The sequence below is a fragment of the Helianthus annuus genome, chromosome 16 (assembly GCF_002127325.2).
Source record: "Helianthus annuus cultivar XRQ/B chromosome 16, HanXRQr2.0-SUNRISE, whole genome shotgun sequence".
NCBI lineage: Eukaryota > Viridiplantae > Streptophyta > Magnoliopsida > Asterales > Asteraceae > Helianthus > Helianthus annuus.
The window spans coordinates 193009179-193034205 of record NC_035448.2 but is presented as its reverse complement, the minus strand read 5'-3'; the positions used below and the strand labels follow the sequence as shown (position 1 = coordinate 193034205).

The 25027-nt window shown below is 40.2% G+C and overlaps 1 protein-coding gene and 1 long non-coding RNA gene across 2 annotated transcripts; both read left to right on the top strand.

The window, feature by feature from the left end:
- Positions 1-66: 66 nt before the first annotated feature.
- Positions 67-6879, top strand: LOC110917908. Its single transcript, XM_035985697.1, has 5 exons — positions 67-315; positions 826-892; positions 2442-3574; positions 3701-4127; positions 6237-6879. The coding sequence occupies exons 3-5, from the start codon at positions 2449-2451 to the stop codon at positions 6877-6879; spliced, it is 2196 nt and encodes a 731-aa protein (XP_035841590.1). The 5' UTR covers positions 67-315; positions 826-892; positions 2442-2448.
- Positions 6880-7175: 296 nt separating this feature from the next.
- On the top strand, positions 7176-23125 carry LOC118488029. Its single transcript, XR_004883299.1, has 3 exons — positions 7176-7299; positions 21849-21915; positions 22869-23125. It is a non-coding gene; the product is annotated as an uncharacterized LOC118488029 (long non-coding RNA).
- The last annotated feature ends 1902 nt before the right edge of the window (positions 23126-25027 follow it).

The window sequence follows — 25027 nt, the reverse complement described above, 5'->3', positions numbered from 1 at the left end:
ATTAACTAGGATAAATAACCTAGTTAGTTAAGAGTCTTGTAGTAACACTTGAATGAGTTAAAAGGCCAAGAATATAAACTAAATAAGAGTGGAGGGACTAAAGTTGTTAAAATAGAAACTTAAAATACTAATATTAGTAAAATAAAACAAACCAAACACCTCAAATGAGGCCTGGTTGATCAACAGAAGGAAGGGGGCGACACCCACACTTCCAAAACCTAAAAATCTACTAAACTTTCAAATTGAAGGCCAAAATTCAGTTGAAATCGGAATCTAAACATAGAATCGTGATCTCCTCGTCAAGAAGGTCATAAGGTATGTCAATTAGGTTGTTTTGATACAACTTAAATTCTTGCATGAGATTGAAATCGAAGGTTGAGCTTGATTATGTGTTGTAAAACATGAAATTGGAAGTAATGTGAAGTCTAGGAACAAACCCTAGATGATTTCTTGTTAAAATCTTGCATGTTAGTTGTAAGAATCAAAATCACTATAGTGGGTGATTAGTAAGTTAGTAGAACTTGATAAACACTAGGATTAAGACTCTTGTTCTAGTGAAAACTGAAATTGTGAGATAATCTCTGAAATTGTTGATGTTAAAATATGTGTATATTGTCTAATTGAAGTTGATTTGAGTGATAAATTCAAGTTATGAACTTGGTTTAGATTATGTAAAAATCTGACCCGCAAGGTGTTTGATAAAACGCCTAAATGAGGATTAAAATGTTAAAGATTTCTAAAAACGCAGATTTACATATGTAATGAATGAATGCGTTAAAGCTTATGAAAAAGAGTTCTAATCTTGTTATGAATTGGACTCTTTAGGCAAGGAATCCGGAACGTCAAGTGGACACGCCGGAAGCGATACCCGCGTAAAAGGTGTGCTTTAAAGGTACGTGACTTAGTCCCGTTAACTTATGCTTAAATGCTTTGGTTTGATATGTAATTGATGTTGTAGTGTAAAGGATGCGTTTGATGCGTCGTTTAAGTGACGGAGTACACTCGACCATCAAACGGGTCAAAATAAGGACTTGGAATTTAGTTTGGCATGTCAACAAAGTGATAATTTTCACTAATTAGCCAAACGGGTCAAAAGATGCTTTTATAAAAGAATCACGAGAATAGGGACTTGAAAGTCTCATATTTCGTTAAGTGGTGGATTGTACCACGTTATTAAATTGGTTATATAAATTTTAAGACTAAGAACCCGGGATATCGGGTCAAACAATTGAAGCTCTATGGAAGTGTCGTTTGAAACGGAATGCTTGAATTCCGAAGAAACAAGTAAATAGTCCTAAGGGAACGCAAAGCCATGGAATGGCACAAATACATCAAATATATGAGCCCGGGAATTTGGGTAATTACGTCAAAAAGGTTTTAAGAATGGGGATGAGGTGCTATGCATCTTCACTAATGGGTTGGATAATTGAGACAAGGAAATTGTGAACCGATTGCCGGTATCTTGGTTTCCGCGATATAAAATTTACATGGTTGAATCCGTAATTTTATTACGGATTCATAGTGAAAAGAATCGGCTAAAACGGACAAGCGAGTAAAAAGTTATGAACCTGTAAAGTTGAAAAATAGCTAAAGGGTAAATGTGCAGAGCCCACCGTAAATTACGGTTCCACCGTAATTTACGGTGGAGCTCAAACTGTTACGGTGAGATCTTCCTGAGTTACGGCAGAACCAAAGACATTCCAGCTTCACCGTAACTTACGGTGACACCGTAAGTTACGGTGGAACCCAGAAAAATTATGTTTTGTTCGTTAATTTTTGGATGTCGGGAATTGTTATAAGTAACTTATTAAAGTCCAAACTAATGTTTTTAGTGTTTGACTTCAGGTATGAATGAGGTCCTCCCGGATGGCGATCAAGTACATGTCAAGAACCGAACACATAACTCGAAGCTTCCGCACTAAACTTAATTTTGTCTAAACTTTAAACATGTTGTATTTTCTTTTGTTGATCATGTTTTAAATCCCTCGAACTAGTGATTAGTTTACTAGCAGGGGATTACTTTTATCTAGTTATGCACTATCTTGGATGTGGTTGGTATCATCACAAGTGTGTATGGAATTAAACTCGAAAGGTTTTTGTAAACTCTGATTTTTATAAAGTTTCATGAAATATTTAGTTAAATTATGTCAAATTATTAAGGGTGTTACAAGTTGGTAATCAGAGCTTAAGGTTGTCAACAAAGTGTTCGGTTCAAGCTTGATCGATCGTCCGGTAAGAATTAACTTATTATGTTAACAAATCATGTCTTATATATGAATGAGAAGGAAATTAAAGTGCATGGGAAGAGTGTGTTAACACACTTAAACCCGGGAAGTGCACCAAATTTAAACGGTTAAAGCAAGTTGAGAACTTGACTAAACCAAAACAAAAGAAGCAATGTTATAAACGAAATGTTTAACGTTTAAATGTAAACATTTCAGTTTCAAGATGACGGATAAGGGAAATGACGAAGCGGTGCCAAGAGTCACCGAACAAATGAGAGAAGTGATTGCTGAAGAGGTAGGAAAAGCAATCGAGAACAGCTTGTCGGGTTTCATCGATAAAATCCAAAACACGGTGTTATCTGTGGTGGATGAAAGAATAAAGAAATTGGAGGATAATGCAAATTTAGCTAAGGAGAAGTTGGGAGAGCGTAAGGGTTGCTCGTACAAGGAGTTTATGGCATGTAAACCACCACTCTATCACGGAGAAGTGGATCCGATAGTGTGCCAAAGATGGTTGAGTGATCTTGAAGGGGTGTTCGAGAGAACCCATTGTGATACAAGTGACTTCGTAGCCTATGGCACGGGTCAACTGAGGGGCCAAGCAAAAGACTGGTGGGATAATAAGAAAAAGGAAATGGGTAGCGAAGAAGCGAAGGCGATGACATGGGACGAGTTTAAGGTACCCTTCCTTAAACATCACAGTCCCAAAGCGGTCATCAATCGAATCAAAGAAGAATTTATCCAGCTTAGGCAGAAGGGCGAATCCATTGATAAGATCACGGGAACCTTTCTTGACAAATTAAGGTTTTGTGATGAATTGGTGACGACCGAAGAACAAAAGGTGTATTATTATTATTATAATATGCTAAGCGCAGAGTATCGGGAGTTTATGACTCCCTCAAAATACGAAACCCTCACCGAAATCATCAATGCCGCTCGGGAAAGAGAGATAGAGTTGAAGAAACAAATAGAGAGGGGTGAAAGAAGGACGCAAGTGGTTAATCCTAGTCCTACGAAAAAGGCACGCGTAAATGACTCATCAAAGAAGCAAGAAGGAAAAAGTAGCTCGCCAAGCTGTAAAGTTTGTGGGAAAGGGCACAAGGGTGAGTGCCGGTTTAAGGACAAGCCGTGTCCTATATGCGGGAAGACAGGGCACACGGCTGCATTGTGCCCGGGGAAAGTTTCGGTATGCTACAAATGTTATCAGCCGGGTCACAAGAAATCCGAGTGCCCGGAATTGTCCGGAAAGAGGGAAGACAAGAGTGTGCACACCGAAGCACCAAAGGCAAAAGCTAGATCTTTCCAGTTAACGGCAGTGGAGGCGAAAACGGAGCCCGATGTGGTCTCAGGTATATTTGCCATAAATTCAATTCCTGCTCATGTGTTATTTGATACGGGTGCGAATAAGTCCTTTATTTCACATGGACTTATTCGACATCCTTCCTTTGTACTAACAAAATTACCTATGCCATTAGAGGTAGAAATAGGTGACAACAAAAACTTCCTTGTATGTGATATATGTCGAGATTGTAAGATAAGCATAGATGATGAGGAATACCCGATAGATTTAATTCCTATGTCCATGGGAGAGTTCCAAGTAGTGGTCGGAATGGATTGGCTATCCCGACATAATGCGAAAGTCATGTGTTTCCGCAAGGAGATAAAACTAACATCTCCAAGTGGGAAATCGATTATCATACGTGGCGAGAAGGAAGGAAAACCTGTTATGTGCTCAATGATGAAAGCTTATAAGCTCATGAAGCACGGATGTAGAGCATTCATGATATATGCAAATGAACCAAACAAAGGATCGCTAAAGATTGAAGACGTGCCGGTAGTGCGCGAATACGCCGATGTGTTCCAGGAAGACCTACCGGGAATACCGCCGGAACGGGAGATAGAGTTCGGGATCGAATTGATTCCGGGCGCGAAACCCGTGGCCAAGGCGCCGTATCGGCTTGCACCCTCAGAATTGCAAGAGTTAATGTCTCAAATTCAAGATCTCCTCGACAAAGGCTTTATTCGCCCAAGTGTGTCACCGTGGGGCGCACCGGTGTTGTTTGTTAAGAAAAAGGATGGGAGTATGCGTATGTGCATCGATTACCGCGAGTTGAACAAACTCACGGTGAAAAATCGATATCCACTTCCAAGAATTGACGACTTATTCGATCAATTGCAAGGTGCTAAATGGTTCTCCAAGATCGACCTTAGATCGGGGTACCACCAGTTGAGAGTCAAGGAGGAAGACATACCGAAGACGGCTTTCCGTACGCGGTACGGACATTACGAATTCTTGGTGATGTCCTTTGGGTTAACAAATGCGCCCGCGGCCTTCATGGACCTCATGAACCGGGTCTGCAAGTCCATGTTAGATAAGTCGGTAATAGTGTTTATTGACGACATTTTAATATACTCAAAGGACGAAGCGGAACACGCAAGACATTTGTATGAAGTCTTGGAGACGCTCAGAAAGGAAAAGTTGTATGCAAAATTTTCAAAATGCGCCTTCTGGTTGCGAGAGGTGCAATTTCTTGTGCACGTCATTAATGCAAAAGGGGTGTTAGTAGACCCGTCAAAAATAGAAGCTGTGGCGAAATGGAATCCACCGAAGAATCCTTCGGAAATCAGAAGCTTTTTGGGGCTTGCGGGTTATTATCGGAGGTTCAGACAAGATTTCTCCAAAATTGCCATGCCACTGACCAAACTAACCCGCAAGGAGGAGAAGTTTACGTGGGGTGAGAACCAAGAAAAGGCGTTTCAAACGCTTAAGGAAAAATTGACACAAGCACCGGTATTGTCATTACCGGATGGGACGGATGATATGATAGTTTACTCGGATGCCTCGCATTCGGGGCTTGGTTGCGTTCTGATGCAACGAGGCAAAGTTATAGCCTATGCCTCAAGGCAGCTGAAAACTCATGAAAAGAGATATCCTACTCATGACCTCGAGCTAGCGGCGGTGGTGTTCGCCTTGAAAATATGGAGGCATTATCTATACGGGGTAAAGTTCACTATTTTTACTGACCACAAAAGCTTAAAGTATTTCTTCGACCAGAAGGAATTAAATATGAGGCAAAGGCGGTGGTTGGAGACGGTCAAAGACTTTGATTGTGATATACATTACCATCCCGGGAAGGCTAATGTAGTAGCGGACGCGTTAAGCCGAAAGACAGATTATGCGCCTATTCGAGTCCGATCGATGCAACTAATAGTGACATCGGTATTGCTCGACCAAATTCGGAAATCTCAAAGTGAAGCAATAAAAGAAGAGAATGTGAAAAAGGAAAGAATAGTAGGGCAGTTAAAAGACTTGGAGGACGGCAACCAAGGATTAAAAACTCGATTTGGGAGAATTTGGGTTCCCAATACATGTGGAGCCAAAGAACTTTTACTTGACGAGGCCCATAAATCTCGTTATTCGATACATCCGGGGGCGACTAAGATGTATAATGATTTAAAACAAAATTATTGGTGGCCCGGAATGAAAAGAGATATCGTGAAATACGTGGAGAAGTGTTTGAATTGTTTACAAGTCAAAGCAGAGCATCAAAAACCATACGGTAAGCTGCAACCATTAGACATTCCAGTTTGGAAGTGGGAACAAATTACGATGGACCTGCTGACTAAACTGCCCAAAACTAGCCGTGGTTTTGACGCCATATGGGTAGTTGTAGATCGATTGACAAAAAGTGCACATTTTATTCCGATTCGTGAGACTTATACATCAGAGAAGATGTCAGAAGTGTATACCAATGAGATTGTGGCGCGTCACGGAGTACCGATATCCATAGTGTCCGACAGGGATACCCGGTTTACTTCGGATTTTTGGCGTGGTTTCCAAGAGCAAATGGGAACCAAGCTGTTCATTAGCACCGCTTACCATCCTCAAACGGATGGGCAAAGTGAGAGAATGATACAAACGTTGGAAGATATGTTGCGTGCTTGCATTATCGACTTTGGGGGCAGTTGGGATGTCCATTTACCTTTAGTCGAATTCTCATATAACAACAGCTATCACGCAAGTATTAAAATGGCTCCATATGAGATGTTATATGGTAGAAAGTGCCGAACCCCAGTTTGTTGGGGAGAAGTTGGTCCGCGGGGTTTAGCTCAGACTGATATAATCCGAGCTACAAATTGTAAGATCGACTTGATCCGCACTTACTTAAAAGCCGCTCAGGATCGACAAAAATCGTATGCGGATAAACGAATGAGGCTAATAGAATTTCAAGTGGGCGATAAGGTAATGTTGAAAGTATCGCCGTGGAAGGGGATAATTCGATTTAGAAAAAGAGGAAAGTTGAGCCCAAGATTTATCGGGCCATTCGAAATCGTGGAACGGGTTGGAAAGGTAGCATACCGTCTCGAGATACCTGAGGAGTTGAGTGGAGTACACAGCACATTCCACGTGTCACATCTTCGTAAATGTTTAGCGGACGAAACTGCTCGTGTCCACTACAACGATATCGAGGTGGATAACAGCCTTAACTACGCGGTAAGGCCAATTGCAATTCTAGATCGTAAAGTGAAGAGTTTGAGAAACAAAAAGATCAACCAAGTGAAGATTAAATGGGAACACCGTAAGGGTGCGGATACTACGTGGGAGTCCGAAGAAGATATGCAACGGCTCTACCCTACGTTATTCGGTACGTAATTCGGTTTCGGGGACGAAACCCTCTTTAAGGGGGGTGGACTTGTAACATCCCGAAATTTCAAAACTTTATACTAGAATTATAAAGTGTATAATAAACAAGAATAAATTAACTAGGATAAATAACCTAGTTACTTAAGAGTCTTGTAGTAACACTTGAATGAGTTAAAAGGCCAAGAATATAAACTAAATAAGAGTGGAGGGACTAAAGTTGTTAAAATAGAAACTTAAAATACTAATATTAGTAAAATAAAACAAACCAAACACCTCAAATGAGGCCTGGTCGATCAACAGAAGGAAGGGGGCGACACCCACACTTCCAAAACCTAAAAATCTACTAAACTTTCAAATTGAAGGCCAAAATTCAGTTGAAATCGGAATCTAAACATAGAATCGTGATCTCCTCGTCAAGAAGGTCATAAGGTATGTCAAATTAGGTTGTTTTGATACAACTTAAATTCTTGCATGAGATTGAAATCGAAGGTTGAGCTTGATTATGTGTTGTAAAACATGAAATTGGAAGTAATGTGAAGTCTAGGGACAAACCCTAGATGATTTCTTGTTAAAATCTTGCATGTTAGTTGTAAGAATCAAAATCACTATAGTGGGTGATTAGTAAGTTAGTAGAACTTGATAAACACTAGGATTAAGACTCTTGTTCTAGTGAAAACTGAAATTGTGAGATAATCTCTGAAATTGTTGATGTTAAAATATGTGTATATTGTCTAATTGAAGTTGATTTGAGTGATAAATTCAAGTTATGAACTTGGTTTAGATTATGTAAAAATCTGACCCGCAATGTCACACCCCGATTTCCACGTGTCTCACCGGTGGGCCCGGTGGGGGATTACCGTGACGATGTTGGCAACAATATAGTCAAACCACACAATTATATAATGCACAGCGGAAGCATAATTTAAATATATAATTTCAACCTCTGATTGTAATATCAAAATGTATTACAGAAGTTGAATATCCACAGTGGATCGTAAATACAGATAAGGTATTGTTCCATTAGATACTGCAATCAAGCTTGCGAGGCTTATCCCGACGCTAGGGAGCTAATGCCAGCCAATTACGTTTAGGTACCTGCACTTAATCTTTTTGGGGAAAATACGTCAGTTTACACTGGTAAATACATTCAACTGACACATTTGAAAATGTTTATTAAAATTGATTTGAATGCACAAGGCACAAACTCTTTTATAACTTGGGAAAATTCATAATGATCTTGTGAACGTTTTACATGTTCTTTTATGCGTTCAGTAGCCCGGGTCGTGCCGGGTTAAAGATTTATAGACACACCACGTTTGCGTAAAACCGTAGTACAGAAACCAACGGCTACGTCTTTTAGTTTTAATGTCGACACTTTATACCGGGTGTACGCCTACACCGGGATGTCGATGGTCGTGGCCATTTCGTAAAATGATGCCAAGGATATCCGGGACAACGGTCATTAAACCCCCCAAAGGCTTATAAGCAACAAAACTGTTTAAATGAGCCAATCATATTTAATCAATTAACCACCTAAGCGATGGAAGTATATAATGCTCAATCAAGCGGTATTAATATACCGTAACCCAAGCCCATATAGGGGAAATAAGTCAAAAGTATTTACCTTTGCAAGTATTAATCCTTAATTTAGATCAAGTCACCGATAGCTTTTACTGGGGCTCCTAATCTGGAACGAAGGTTTTAATTAACCTCTTAGAATCCTAACGGTCCTTGTATTAGCCGTAGCTTAAACCGGTTGATTCCGATATATAGATATGGTTAATTCGCACGAAAAGGCGAAAACCGAGAATGGAGTATGATTTGGACCCAACAAGTTCAGCGACTTGTTTTATATGGGTTTATAGTTCATACTCTGGATTTTGGGGTTCAAATAATATAATTTGACCCATATCGGCTATTGCACGAAAACTAGTTCCATGAGCCGTACCGTGTGCGCAAATAGGCGAAACGGTTAACTATGAGAGTCGTACGCTTATTTCCTAAGTCAATATGCCTTAAAAGTATTTTGGTATCAGTAGGATACCTTCCGTAATGCCCGTAACGAGTTTAAGTTAATATTATGCCCCGTAGGGGCTTTTCGGTCATTTTAAAGACTTTAAAAGGGATTTTCGAGTTCTACAGGAAATCTGAGTTTCCCGAACAGCTTATAAAGCTTAAAATACTTTATTTATTATTTAAAACCAGTAGCAACTGGAATCGGGTCAAAAGACCTTGTAGAACTCCCGTTTTGGCCAAAAAGGGCATATTCGGTATTTACCGAACCGTAGCCATAACCGCAGGTTATGAGCAAGGTAAAAATTATTAAAAATCTTTAAAATTCCCAAAATATTATTTTACCACAGTGGGTAAAAGTTTTGGTGACGAAAACTTGGGTTAGATGGGCGTTATGCTAATTGCGCCGTTAATTACAAAACTTTCTTAAAAGTGCGCCTTTTAGCATAACTCTCATTCTAGGCCTCGGATTGACGTGAAACTTTAAGGACATGCTTATAAATTAACAAGCAAGGTTTTGGTCCGTTCACGTGTCCGAAATACTCGTTTTAATTTTAAAAGGCCGTTACGGTCAACTTTTAGGCGAATGACGGAAATGCGCTAAAGACTCGGATAACTCATGAACCGACCACAGAGGCTTGTACCAACATGTGACCTGGTCCTAAGAGAGTCCTAAGGTATATTTATACCTCACTAAAACGGGTCAGAACTGAAGTCAAAGCAAAAGTCAAACTTTTGCGACTTTTGGCTCCGAACCGGTTCTATATGGTAAATGATCGATTCAAACGAGCGCAAACAGGTTTATATACTTATTATCATGTTTTATGATTGTCAAAACAGGTTCCATAACATATATATTATAGATTATGCATAAATCGCCAAAATAGCTTTCTGTTGACTTTTTAACCGCACGTTTGACTCGATATTTGACATAGTTAGAGTGGTGATCAGGGGGAACCCTTTTAGAGGTTTAATACCCACATAAATACCAACTCAAAACTACTTTTGGTTCGTCATAAGACTGAACCATCACTGAGTTATTTTAAAGTCAAACCGTACTTACGACGGTTTGGTTTTTAGCTAAATACTAAGCATAAACTGAAGTATGAATGATCAAGGCAACTTACAGAAGTTAGGACTTGAATATGGAGCAGAGAAGAACACTTGGGAGCACTTAAAATGATCAGATGGGAGTTGTTTGAGTTGTGTGAATGATATGAGCTTAAGGTGGCTATTTATAGCCAATGCCAAGCATCTTTGATCATTACAACTCTCACAATCAGACCAGAGGTGATGGTAGGTGTCCCCTAAGTGTTATGGGTCGAGCATAGGGTGCCCATGCCCCATAATTATGTGCATGATCGTTCACAAGCTCCAAAAGTCAAGAAACTACAAAGTTTCTGCATCTGGGCACTTTACGCGACCCGCATGGACATTCCATGCTTCTTTTACGCGGGTCGCCTAAAGTTCATATAACAGACGCGTTATTTAAGAGGCTCGCGGCCCGCCTCCACTAATGCTTAAACTTCACGCGGGTCGCCTAAGGTTATATTTTCTGAATTTTTCAAATCTTTTATAATGATTACAGAATCGGGCCATTAATAACGAAATCTTTCGTAATGATTTGCCTGACCTTTCGGATTTGAAGGGGTAACTTTGCGGTTTGGCCCTCGGTTATTTACCGATAGGGGCCTCGTGTTAATTACCCGCATTATTAAGTCCCCGGTTTATTTATTAATTATATTGGAAAGCCTTAACTTTCACTGTTGACGCTTTTAATTCATATATATTAATTTAGTGAGGGTATAATACCGTTACAAAGTCTTGGGAACGTTAAAGGGTCACTCAGAGGTATATTAAACATGTTGACACAGTTAACCCCTGTAGTTTGTAATCTCCCACTTTCTTCCGCGTTTTATTTTTGTACGATCCATAATTTATTCGTTTGAAGATTTAAGCATTATTTAGGGATACTATACAGTATATTTACCCTTGTTAACATTTATAACCCTCGAATTTATATACTTTCAAGGTTTGTCAAAATTAGTCCTTTATTTATTATAGATGCCACGTGTAAACAAATGACACGTGTTAACACATCATTGGACACAAAATTTCGAGGTGTTACATCCTCACCCCCTTAAAATAAATCTCGACCCGAGATTTACTCAAATAAATAGGGGTATTTTTCTTTCATTGTAGCTTCGACTTCCCACGTATATTCAGGACCTCTACGAGCATCCCATTTGACTTTTACAATCGGTACGTGCTTTCTGCGAAGCTTCTTCACCTGTCGATCCTCAATCGACAAGGGTTTTTCTATAAACTTTAAGCTCTCGTCTATATGCACATCTGTGTGTGGAATCACTAACGACTCGTCGGCGAAGCACTTTTTGAGATTGCAGATGTGGAACACATTGTGAATTCCATTGAGCTCTTCAGGCAAGTTTAGTTTATAGGCAACTGATCCGACTCGTTCAATGACCTCAAAAGGTCCTATGTATCTCGGACTCAGTTTGCCCTTCTTGCCGAAACGCATCACCCCCTTCCAGGGCGATACCTTAAGTAATACCTTTTCACCCACTTCGAAGTGAAAATCCTTACGCTTTGGATCAGCGTAGCTCTTCTGCCTATCGCGGGCAGCCTTGAGATGTTCCCGGATCTGGACAATCTTGTCCGTCGTCTGGAAAACAATCTCTGGTCCCGATAATTGGACCTCTCCTACTTCCGCCCAACAAACAGGCGATCTACATTTCCTACCATATAATGCCTCAAAAGGCGCAGCCTTTATGCTGGTGTGGTAGCTATTATTGTAGGAGAATTCGATCAGGGGTAGGTTTTTATCCCAGTTTCCACCTAAATCGATCGCGCATGCACGAAGCATGTCTTCTAGCGTTTGGATAGTACGCTCACTTTGACCGTCCGTCTGTGGATGGTAAGCCGTACTAAAGTTTAAACGCGTGCCCAAAGATTGCTGGAAACTCTTCCAGAAGTGTGATGTGTATCTAGTATCCCTGTCGGAGATAATAGACACAGGTATGCCGTGTAAGGCTACAATCTTATCAACATATAGTTGGGCTAACATATCGGAGCTATACGTCTCCTTGATGGGTAGAAAATGAGCTGATTTAGTCAGCCTATCAACTATGACCCATATTGTATCGTTTCCTTTCCTGGTTTTGGGTAACTTGGTTATGAAGTCCATAGTTACGCATTCCCACTTCCACTCGGGAAGTTCAGGCTGTTGTAGCAAGCCAGACGGCTTTTGGTGCTCGGCTTTGACTTGAGCACAAGTCAAGCACTTTGCTACATGGGCGGCTACAGACTTTTTCAAGCCTATCCACCAATAATTTGCCTTTAAGTCTTGGTACATTTTATCAGCACCAGGATGGACTGAGTATTTGGAATTATGGGCTTCCTGGAGAACAACATCTCGTAGTCCCCCATAAATCGGAACCCATATACGTCCATTCAGCCTAAGAATTCCATCCTTGCTAAGAGTCAACTGCTCCGCAGTTACTCCCAGCTTTTCATTAGGATAATTAGCTTCCAACACAGCCTCTCGCTGTGCAGCCAATATCCTTTCAATCAAATTATTTTTAACTTCAATGCTCTTGGCATTGATTCGAATGGGTTTTACCCTTTCTTTTCTGCTCAATGCATCGGCGACTACATTCGCCTTGCCGGGATGGTACCTGATTTCGCAGTCATAATCATTCAGGGTTTCCATCCAACGGCGTTGCCTCATGTTCAACTCTTTCTGGTTGAACAAGTGCTGGAGGCTCTTGTGATCAGAATAAATCACAAATTTAATACCATAAAGGTAGTGTCTCCATAACTTCAGTGCAAATACAACGGCACCCAACTCCAAATCATGGGTGGTGTAATTCTTTTCATGCACCTTTAATTGCCTTGAAGCATAGGCAATCACCTTGCCCTTCTGCATAAGCACACACCCCATGCCTGTATGTGATGCATCGCAGTAAACTACGAATTCATCTGTACCTTCCGGTAATGTCAACACAGGTGCGTTGCTTAGCTTCTGTTTCAGTATTTCAAAGGACTCTTGCTGCTTTGGGCCCCAAATGTACTTTTCTTTCTTCTTGGTCAGGGAAGTCAAGGGCGCAGCAATCCTCGAAAAATTTTCAATAAATCTCCGGTAGTATCCTGCTAATCCCAGGAAACTACGGATTTCGGTAGGCGTCTTTGGCTCTTGCCAGTTCATGACTGCCTCTACCTTAGCGGGATCCACTTGGATACCACGCTCACTCACAACGTGTCCTAAAAACTGAACTTCTCGTAGCCAGAACTCACATTTCGAGAATTTGGCGTAGAGTTTCTCACGCTGTAGTAATTCGAGAATGCAACGGAGGTGCTTCTCGTGGTCATCTTGGCTTTTAGAATAGATCAGGATATCGTCTATGAAGACTATGACGAATTTATCTAAATACGGCTTGCAAACGCGATTCATGAGATCCATGAACGCAGCCGGTGCATTTGTGAGCCCAAAAGGCATCACTAGGAACTCGTAATGACCATAGCGAGTCCTAAATGCAGTCTTGTGTACATCTTCATCTCTGACCCTTAGTTGATGATAACCCGACCTTAAGTCGATCTTTGAGAAGTAGCTTGCTCCTTGCAGCTGATCGAATAGATCATCGATCCTTGGTAAAGGATATCTATTCTTTATGGTAACTTTATTCAGCTCTCTATAGTCGATGCACAACCGCATTGATCCGTCCTTCTTCTTTACAAATAGGACAGGAGCTCCCCAGGGAGATGAACTAGGTCTGATAAAGCCCTTTGCCAGCAGTTCATCCAACTGGGTCCTCAGTTCTTTCATTTCCGTTGGCGCTAATCTGTAAGGTGCTCTTGCTATCGGAGCTGCTCCAGGAATGATGTCAATTCTGAACTCCACTTGTCTATCTGGTGGCAAACCAGGTAGTTCTTCAGGAAAAACCTCAGGGTATTCAGAAATGACGGGAAGATCCTCGATCTTCGGCTTTGGTTCTTCAATTATCACTTGAGCCATGTAAATTACACAGCCTCTGTTCAAACACCTTGAAGCTTTCAGCATAGATACGTCTTCGGGCAATCCGTAATGCGTATCCCCTCGGATGGTAAGAGATTCACCACTCGGAGTCTTTAAAACTATTTGTCTCTTGCCACAAATGATTTGGGCCTGGTTATGGGATAACCAGTCCATGCCTAGCACGAAGTCAAAACCCGCCAGTTTGAAAGGAAGTAGAGATAAAGGAAAAGAATGGTTCCTAATGGATATTTCACATCCTTCTAGAACAGTAGAGACGGTTTCTATCGTGCCGTCTGCTAACTCTACTTCGTATTTCACGTCAAGGGTTTTGATTGGCATATTTAGTAGTTGGCAAAATTTCTGGTCTACAAAGGACTTGTCAGCGCCAGAATCGAACAGTACTCTTGCAAATATATTATTTACGAGAAAAGTACCTGTAAGCACATTGTCGTCCTTGACCGCTTCCTTTGCATCCAAGCGAAAAATTCTCGCATTTGATTTATTAGTCTCCTCCGCCTTCTTGGCATACTTCGGGCAATTACTCTTTATGTGCCCCTTCTCATTACAATTATAGCAGGTTGCGTCCTTTATCTTTTTGCACTCCACTGTCTTATGCTCCTTGGACTTGCATAGTCCACAGGGTGGAGTCCTTTGTTGTGACTGCGAACCAGACGCAAACCTACACTTCCCGGAGTGAGGTTTCTTGCAGACCTTGCAGTGGGGTCTTCCATCAGATTGCCCCTCCTTCCTTGCCTCCGACCCTTTCTTGCCCTCACCGTTTCCACGGTGCTTTTTACCGGACTTTCGTGAGGTATCATCCTCACGTTTTCGCTTTTCAGCCTCCTTGCTCCTTTGCGCCCTCAGACGGACAGCATCAAGTGTAAGAGACAAGGAGAGGTCAGTAACTGACCTGAAGGTCGTCGGCCTAGAGGCCTTTACACTGGCCTTGATTGCCGGCTCTAAGCCCCCAATGAAACGGGCAATTCTTCTGGGTTCTGGTGTCACAAGATATGGCACCAGGCGTGACATAGTGTTAAAACTTGTCAGATATGCTTGACAATCCAGGTTTGTCATCACTAGTGAGACAAAATCTGCCTCAATCTTCTCAACCTCGTGCTGAGGGCAGTAGTTTTCTTTTATGAGGGTAATAAACTCCCTCCATGACATTTTGTACAAGGCAGACTTACCTGAAGCCTGCACCAGAGCTCTCCACCACGCCAGGGCCTCGCCCTTGAATGACTGGGACACAAACTTAACCACGTCCCTCTCAGCGCACCCGCTGATGTCCACAATCGTGTCCATCTCGTCCAGCCAGGTGATACAATCCACCGCACCTTTCTCCCCTGTAAATTCACGGGGCTTACATGATACAAAGTATTTGTAGGTGCAACCCTTAGCACTGGACGCCTCGGTATATTCTCTATCGCGGTGAACGCTGTGCTCAGTAGACGAATGCTTGTCGTCATCTTTCTTGGGTTCAGAGGGTGGTTTGGAGTGTGTCTTTGGTTTAGAGGGTGGCTTTGACACAGTTCTGCCTTGAGACTCAGTATTTTGACGATCAATAGCTGCCTGGACAGCATTGTTGATCAGAGCCTTTAGCTGTGCGCCTGTCAAATGTACTGACGCATTGTCATAGTCATCTTCATTCGTGTGGCTGTTCTCTCCATTGGGATCCGCCATTGTAACTTGAATCTGTTACAGAAGATAACAAAATTTTAATTTAGGAGTTTATTATATGATTGTCTTTTATGACAATTTGTCAACCATGGTACAGAGACCATATCTGGTTAACTTATTAATTCATTATATATTAGGATCTGAATATATCCTACTTCAACTATATAAATAGTATTGGCGGCATAAAGCCTAATCATGATGATGTTTTATAATATCAGCCGAGATTCCAGAGAATCAAAGGCATAGAGAATTGAACCGTAGTTCTTTTATCTCTTTCTGACAGAGAGTCATAGACTACCACTGCCTTTTGTCCTTATAAGACAATTATTATGGCCCATAGGCACTACACCTCTAATGGATGTTTCAATATGATTAGCCCGTAGGCACTACATCTCAAATGGATGTTTTTAATATGGTTGGCCCGTAGGCACTACGTCTCTAATGGATGTTTTTAATAATATTGGCCCGTAGGCAACGCATCACTAATGGATGTCTTTATAATACTGGCCCGTAGGCACTACATCACTAATGGATGTTTTAATAATTCTGGCCCGTAGGCACTGCATCACTAATGGATGTTTTAATATGTTGGCCCGTAGGCAATGCATCACTAATGGATGTCTTTATAATACTGGCCCGTAGGCACTACATCACTAATGGATGTTTTAATAATTCTGGCCCGTAGGCACTGCATCACTAATGGATGTTTTAATATGTTGGCCCGTAGGCAATGCATCACTAATGGATGTCTTTATAATACTGGCCCGTAGGCACTACATCACTAATGGATGTTTTTAGTATTGATCACCTTCATTGGTGATTTAACCCATGATTTATAAATCATTTAGTTGGGTTTTGAAATCCTTAAAGGATTATTGTATAAGAATGACGTGCGTGATTTTAACGAATCACATCTGCCATGAATGTTAACATGCGTACAGAGGTTAACAGGGAATCAGAATCTTTTCAGTTAGGTCGTACCATCTTGACTAGATCTTAAAAGACCCCAAGCTAGGTTTCACCTTTTAAGATTCTTTATTTAGGCAGATCAATATAAAAGGAATGGTTTTGATTTATTTTTATATATATATTAAAACAAAACTCATAACATACATTCCGAAATTTCAAATACAATTACATATTGCCCTAGACGGGTCTTTCAAATAATACATACCTCCATAGAGGCGTTAAAATAAGTGACAAGTCCACGCAGGGACTAATATAAGATAGGTGTCCGTGCAAGGACGAAAGATAAGTCCACATAGGGACTGAAATACGATAAGTTGTCCACGTAGGGACTTATTTCAAGTAGAAATTACATTAGTACAGCTATTAAGGGCTAGTGGTCACGTTTCTTCTTTTTGCCCTTTAGTAAATTCGCCAAGCCTTTGAGAAATCCTCGGTGGCTTTTCTTTTCTTCCTCGAATTCTCTCTCCACACGATCTAGTCGATGGAGTATTTCTTCCTGTTCAGGAGGAGAGAATCGTGGTTGCGGCGCTTGATGCGGAACTGGAGGTCTGGGAGGTATTGGATACCCATGAGCTGAGTAATCCGGTGGTCCCATGTTTCCATGTGCTCCGTCAGGGTAGCGCGCATTATATCTTGCCGACACCACATATGGGTCGCGCTCATAGCCGTAGTTGTATTGGGGTTGTGAGGGTTCAAACGGGTTGTAAGCCGTTGGACCTGTATAAGCAGGTATGGGTTGGTCATACCCAAATGGTGGCGAATTTCGTGCAGTAGGTGCGGAGTTCGCCTCCTGTATAGGACTTGAAGGTCCTTCTTCATGTAGTGGCGGATAGTGGCTACTACTAGAATGTCGAGGAGTGCTGAAGTGGTTACCCCCTCCTCCTCGTGTAGACATACGAGCATTGGTCCTCCTACGCCTCGGCGGATCAGGTATTACTGGTTGTGCCGGTGGCGAAGGTGGTGGCGTAACTGCCTCAAAGCGTGAATCCTCAGAGGGATCCTGTGGATGTCTCGGTTGTTGTGTCTGATGAGATGGTGTGTTGTACCACTCATGTCGGTCAAACAAGGCCATAAAGCTATCTGGGCCTTGATACTGCGGACCATGATATGAAGATCCATCAGATACTTCTATCGGATGCGTGGGCGTACCACGAGCTGGTTCAGTTGGATCCTCATCTTCCTCCATGGGATCTTCAGAAAAATGGTCTTGTGGCCCTAGTGGAACAAAACCTGAAGGTTCCTGTATGTAGTCAGCCGGATTAAACTGAGCTACGTAGTATGGACTAGGGTCGTCGTAGTTTCGGTGCGATACCGAACGTTGTAGAGGTATGAAGGAAGGTTGTGGGCTGTTGGGATTATTTTCTGAATCTGGCCCAAAGGAGTGCCGGTAGGATGGCGTCGAGCTGTGCGAAGTGGAATGCCTCGCTGGTTCGTAAAGATCTCTTCGTCGTTGTGGCTCTTCGCTTCGTGTCATCGAAGGATGTCTTGTACCAGATGGTCCAGCTTCTTGATCGTGATGTGTCACGATTTCTCCTCGGCCTCTTCGTCCCCTTCCTCTTCCTCGGAATATAACAGGTGGCATTTTCCTGCTCCAAAACTTATTAAAAATCAATCGAAAATAAAGACAAAAAGGAGTAATAATCCGAATTTGTCCTAAGTTATTGTCTAGACTCAAGTATGTGCAATTGTGTCATTGAGATTAATCACATTAGGATAGTGTTTAATTCACTCAATGTTGGCTCTGATACCAACCTGTCACACCCCGATTTCCACGTGTCTCACCGGTGGGCCCGGTGGGGGATTACCGTGACGATGTTGGCAACAATATAGTCAAACCACACAATTATATAATGCACAGCGGAAGCATAATTTAAATATATAATTTCAACCTCTAATTGTAATATCAAAATGTATTACAGAAGTTGAATATCCACAGTGGATCGTAAATACAGATAAGGTATTGTTCCATTAGATACTGCAATCAAGCTTGCGAGGCTTATCCCGACGCTAGGGAGCTAATGCCAGCCAATTACGTTTAGGTACCTGCACTTAATCTTTTTGGGGAAAATACGTCAGTTTACACTGGTAAATACATTCAACTGACACATTTGAAAATGTTTATTAAAATTGATTTGAATGCACAAGGCACAAACTCTTTTATAACTTGGGAAAATTCATAATGATCTTGTGAACGTTTTACATGTTCTTTTATGCGTTCAGTAGCCCGGGTCGTGCCGGGTTAAAGATTTATAGACACACCACGTTTGCGTAAAACCGTAGTACAGAAACCAACGGCTACGTCTTTTAGTTTTAATGTCGACACTTTATACCGGGTGTACGCCTACACCAGGATGTCGATGGTCGTGGCCATTTCGTAAAATGATGCCAAGGATATCCGGGACAACGGTCATTAAACCCCCCAAAGGCTTATAAGCAACAAAACTGTTTAAATGAGCCAATCATATTTAATCAATTAACCACCTAAGCGATGGAAGTATATAATGCTCAATCAAGCGGTATTAATATACCGTAACCCAAGCCCATATAGGGGAAATAAGTCAAAAGTATTTACCTTTGCAAGTATTAATCCTTAATTTAGATCAAGTCACCGATAGCTTTTACTGGGGCTCCTAATCTGGAACGAAGGTTTTAATTAACCTCTTAGAATCCTAACGGTCCTTGTATTAGCCGTAGCTTAAACCGGTTGATTCCGATATATAGATATGGTTAATTCGCACGAAAAGGCGAAAACCGAGAATGGAGTATGATTTGGACCCAACAAGTTCAGCGACTTGTTTTATATGGGTTTATAGTTCATACTCTGGATTTTGGGGTTCAAATAATATAATTTGACCCATATCGGCTATTGCACGAAAACTAGTTCCATGAGCCGTACCGTGTGCGCAAATAGGCGAAACGGTTAACTATGAGAGTCGTACGCTTATTTCCTAAGTCAATATGCCTTAAAAGTATTTTGGTATCAGTAGGATACCTTCCGTAATGCCCGTAACGAGTTTAAGTTAATATTATGCCCCGTAGGGGCTTTTCGGTCATTTTAAAGACTTTAAAAGGGATTTTCGAGTTCTACAGGAAATCTGAGTTTCCCGAACAGCTTATAAAGCTTAAAATACTTTATTTATTATTTAAAACCAGTAGCAACTGGAATCGGGTCAAAAGACCTTGTAGAACTCCCGTTTTGGCCAAAAAGGGCATATTCGGTATTTACCGAACCGTAGCCATAACCGCAGGTTATGAGCAAGGTAAAAATTATTAAAAATCTTTAAAATTCCCAAAATATTATTTTACCACAGTGGGTAAAAGTTTTGGTGACGAAAACTTGGGTTAGATGGGCGTTATGCTAATTGCGCCGTTAATTACAAAACTTTCTTAAAAGTGCGCCTTTTAGCATAACTCTCATTCTAGGCCTCGGATTGACGTGAAACTTTAAGGACATGCTTATAAATTAACAAGCAAGGTTTTGGTCCGTTCACGTGTCCGAAATACTCGTTTTAATTTTAAAAGGCCGTTACGGTCAACTTTTAGGCGAATGACGGAAATGCGCTAAAGACTCGGATAACTCATGAACCGACCACAGAGGCTTGTACCAACATGTGACCTGGTCCTAAGAGAGTCCTAAGGTATATTTATACCTCACTAAAACGGGTCAGAACTGAAGTCAAAGCAAAAGTCAAACTTTTGCGACTTTTGGCTCCGAACCGGTTCTATATGGTAAATGATCGATTCAAACGAGCGCAAACAGGTTTATATACTTATTATCATGTTTTATGATTGTCAAAACAGGTTCCATAACATATATATTATAGATTATGCATAAATCGCCAAAATAGCTTTCTGTTGACTTTTTAACCGCACGTTTGACTCGATATTTGACATAGTTAGAGTGGTGATCAGGGGGAACCCTTTTAGAGGTTTAATACCCACATAAATACCAACTCAAAACTACTTTTGGTTCGTCATAAGACTGAACCATCACTGAGTTATTTTAAAGTCAAACCGTACTTACGACGGTTTGGTTTTTAGCTAAATACTAAGCATAAACTGAAGTATGAATGATCAAGGCAACTTACAGAAGTTAGGACTTGAATATGGAGCAGAGAAGAACACTTGGGAGCACTTAAAATGATCAGATGGGAGTTGTTTGAGTTGTGTGAATGATATGAGCTTAAGGTGGCTATTTATAGCCAATGCCAAGCATCTTTGATCATTACAACTCTCACAATCAGACCAGAGGTGATGGTAGGTGTCCCCTAAGTGTTATGGGTCGAGCATAGGGTGCCCATGCCCCATAATTATGTGCATGATCGTTCACAAGCTCCAAAAGTCAAGAAACTACAAAGTTTCTGCATCTGGGCACTTTACGCGACCCGCATGGACATTCCATGCTTCTTTTACGCGGGTCGCCTAAAGTTCATATAACAGACGCGTTATTTAAGAGGCTCGCGGCCCGCCTCCACTAATGCTTAAACTTCACGCGGGTCGCCTAAGGTTATATTTTCTGAATTTTTCAAATCTTTTATAATGATTACAGAATCGGGCCATTAATAACGAAATCTTTCGTAATGATTTGCCTGACCTTTCGGATTTGAAGGGATAACTTTGCGGTTTGGCCCTCGGTTATTTACCGATAGGGGCCTCGTGTTAATTACCCGCATTATTAAGTCCCCGGTTTATTTATTAATTATATTGGAAAGCCTTAACTTTCACTGTTGACGCTTTTAACCCTTCTTCTACGAATTCGATCGTAACTTTCTTGTTTCATATTGAAACTTCGCGAAATTCATATATATTAATTTAGTGAGGGTATAATACCGTTACAAAGTCTTGGGAACGTTAAAGGGTCACTCAGAGGTATATTAAACATGTTGACACAGTTAACCCCTGTAGTTTGTAATCTCCCACTTTCTTCCGCGTTTTATTTTTGTACGATCCATAATTTATTCGTTTGAAGGTTTAAGCATTATTTAGGGATACTATACAGTATATTTACCCTTGTTAACATTTATAACCCTCGAATTTATATACTTTCAAGGTTTGTCAAAATTAGTCCTTTATTTATTATAGATGCCACGTGTAAACAAATGACACGTGTTAACACATCATTGGACACAAAATTTCGAGGTGTTACACGCAAGGTGTTTGATAAAACGCCTAAATGAGGATTAAAATGTTAAAGATTTCTAAAAACGCAGATTTACATATGTAATGAATGAATGCGTTAAAGCTTATGAAAAAGAGTTCTAATCTTGTTATGAATTGGACTCTTTAGGCAAGGAATCCGGAACGTCAAGTGGACACGCCGGAAGCGATACCCGCGGAAAAGGTGTGCTTTAAAGGTACGTGACTTAGTCCCGTTAACTTATGCTTAAATGCTTTGGTTTGATATGTAATTGATGTTGTAGTGTAAAGGATGCGTTTGATGCGTCGTTTAAGTGACGGAGTACACTCGACCATCAAACGGGTCAAAATAAGGACTTGGAATTTAGTTTGGCATGTCAACAAAGTGATAATTTTCACTAATTAGCCAAACTGGTCAAAAGATGCTTTTATAAAAGAATCACGAGAATAGGGACTTGAAAGTCTCATATTTCGTTAAGTGGTGGATTGTACCACGTTATTAAATTGGTTATATAAATTTTAAGACTAAGAACCCGGGATATCGGGTCAAACAATTGAAGCTCTATGGAAGTGTCGTTTGAAACGGAATGCTTGAATTCCGAAGAAACAAGTAAATAGTCCTAAGGGAACGCAAAGCCATGGAATGGCACAAATACATCAAATATATGAGCCCGGGAATTTGGGTAATTACGTCAAAAAGGTTTTAAGAATGGGGATGAGGTGCTATGCATCTTCACTAATGGGTTGGATAATTGAGACAAGGAAATTGTGAACCGATTGCCGGTATCTTGGTTTCCGCGATATAAAATTTACATGGTTGAATCCGTAATTTTATTACGGATTCATAGTGAAAAGAATCGGCTAAAACGGACAAGCGAGTAAAAAGTTATGAACCTGTAAAGTTGAAAAATAGCTAAAGGGTAAATGTGCAGAGCCCACCGTAAATTACGGTTCCACCGTAATTTACGGTGGAGCTCAAACTGTTACGGTGAGATCTTCCTGAGTTACGGCAGAACCAAAGACATTCCAGCTTCACCGTAACTTACGGTGACACCGTAAGTTACGGTGGAACCCAGAAAAATTATGTTTTGTTCGTTAATTTTTGGATGTCGGGAATTGTTATAAGTAACTTATTAAAGTCCAAACTAATGTTTTTAGTGTTTGACTTCAGGTATGAATGAGGTCCTCCCGGATGGCGATCAAGTACATGTCAAGAACCGAACACATAACTCGAAGCTTCCGCACTAAACTTAATTTTGTCTAAACTTTAAACATGTTGTATTTTCTTTTGTTGATCATGTTTTAAATCCCTCGAACTAGTGATTAGTTTACTAGCAGGGGATTACTTTTATCTAGTTATGCACTATCTTGGATGTGGTTGGTATCATCACAAGTGTGTATGGAATTAAACTCGAAAGGTTTTTGTAAACTCTGATTTTTATAAAGTTTCATGAAATATTTAGTTAAATTATGTCAAATTATTAAGGGTGTTACAAATTGCAAAGGAATATGATGGAGAATGTACGTTCACTATTGATTCTGATTATTGGCCTGTCAATCTCACTTTTTATATACTAGTTCAAAGTTTTGTGATCTTTTAGTTTGGATGTTTAAGCTGTAAATATGTTATGTATTTTTAACTATAGGTACAAGAACGATTGGTGTTATTAGCAAAGTTGACCAAGCATCTGCAGATCCAAAAGTTGTTGCTTCTTGACAAACAGTTCTTTTGGGTCAAGGACCACGGAGTGCAGCTGAGATTCCATGTTAGTTTTTTTAAGTTATGATTTTAATTTTGCATTGTTAATTTTTGATTGTTTGATGTTAATTGTTCAGATTGTTTGATGTTAATTGTTGTGGTTGTTTGATGTTAATTTTTCCGATGATTTAGCACTTGTATAACTATTATTGTGTTTTTATGAATGTTGGAAAACTCTTTTAAGTTTAATAAATAAGTTTATTTATATTTTAGTTTAATTCAGCAACTTGCAGAAGTTAAAAACAAACAATCTTCTTCTTGCAGACTACAAACGTTTTACCTCTGAAAAAACAAGCAGCACCTAAAACTTGATCTGATATGTAATATGTTGACCTAACACCCTGTTAAGTGTTAACCACTAGTAATTGCCATCCCCCAAATAAAAAACCCCAAATCGAATGAATGGTCTCGTCTACCCCAAATCAACAACCGCTGCCTCATCCAAACATCTCCTTCTCTCTAGATTTCGTTTTTTTGATGAAGAACCCTTCGATCGGTTCTCTATATTCAAGGGGGCTAAAGTGACATTTCTCCTCGTAAACCCTAGAACCCAAATCGACATCTTGACTGTTCCCCTCTCCCTCTGGTCTGTGTTTTTTACATATAAAAGAGTAAATTTAGTTCCGTTAGTTTACATAATGGTCCCTTCACTTTATAAAAGAGTAAAATTAGCCCCTAGATTAGAAAAGACTGAAATACCCATGAGCTTAACAAAAAACTTAATAGAAGGTAGTGTTCATACCCAAACACGTTACCAAATGAAAGTTGGTACCTCAAAATGTGACTTTAAACTAATGATACATGATCTTGTTACTTTCTATAAATCACATGGTCTAACGATGTAATTAACTCTATATTTTATATTATTTTTTTGTCAATATATTAATCGATAGATAATAAATAAGCCGAGTTCGAACTGAGCTCGAGCTTTCGAAACTACCAACGAGCCGAACTCGAGCTCAACTCGGCTCGTTTGTACCCAATATACAAGTGTTTATGAAGTTACGATTGCATTCTACTTTATGTAACAATGGCACGTCACCATTAGGCAATGGTACTATGATATGCATATCAAGTAATATTGATCTACACATAGTAGTACATGATCGATGTCGAAAGGTTGGTCAAAAACAAATTTAAAAATTGGTCCTATGTAGCAATGGTAAGTACGGTCATCTACACGGGGAATTTGTGGTTAGTGTTGATTGTAGAAACCCAGATTAACTAAAAACTAAGAAAAACTATTGCTTTGATTGAATTTTGAAAGTATTGATGGATTATGATTAAGAAAGTTATCAATTTTTAAAGAAAAGTAACCCCTTTCAGATTTTCAGTTGAATGATTCACCCAAACCTGTTTAATTAGATAGATACCAAAGGTATTGTTAATGGTTTAATTCTGTGGTAATCAAAGACAAGCTTTTAATAATAACTTATGCAATTCAATGACCAAATTATAAGTGCCAAAAACCCACCCAATAACCAAACTACTCACAATGCAAGAAAACCAAATACGAATGGTAAAAGATGAATAATTGCAACACAATTTTTTTAAACAAAACTAAACCACAA

Bases quoted from the DNA above. Each gene is read 5' to 3' on its own strand.
- LOC110917908 (XM_035985697.1), top strand. From the start codon at position 2,449: ATGACGGATAAGGGAAATGACGAAGCGGTGCCAAGAGTCACCGAACAA. The intron at 3,575-3,700 runs GTATATTTGCCA...CTATGCCATTAG, and splicing joins GGAGCCCGATGTGGTCTCAG to AGGTAGAAATAGGTGACAAC. The intron at 4,128-6,236 runs GTTCGGGATCGA...ATATAACAACAG, and splicing joins CCGCCGGAACGGGAGATAGA to CTATCACGCAAGTATTAAAA.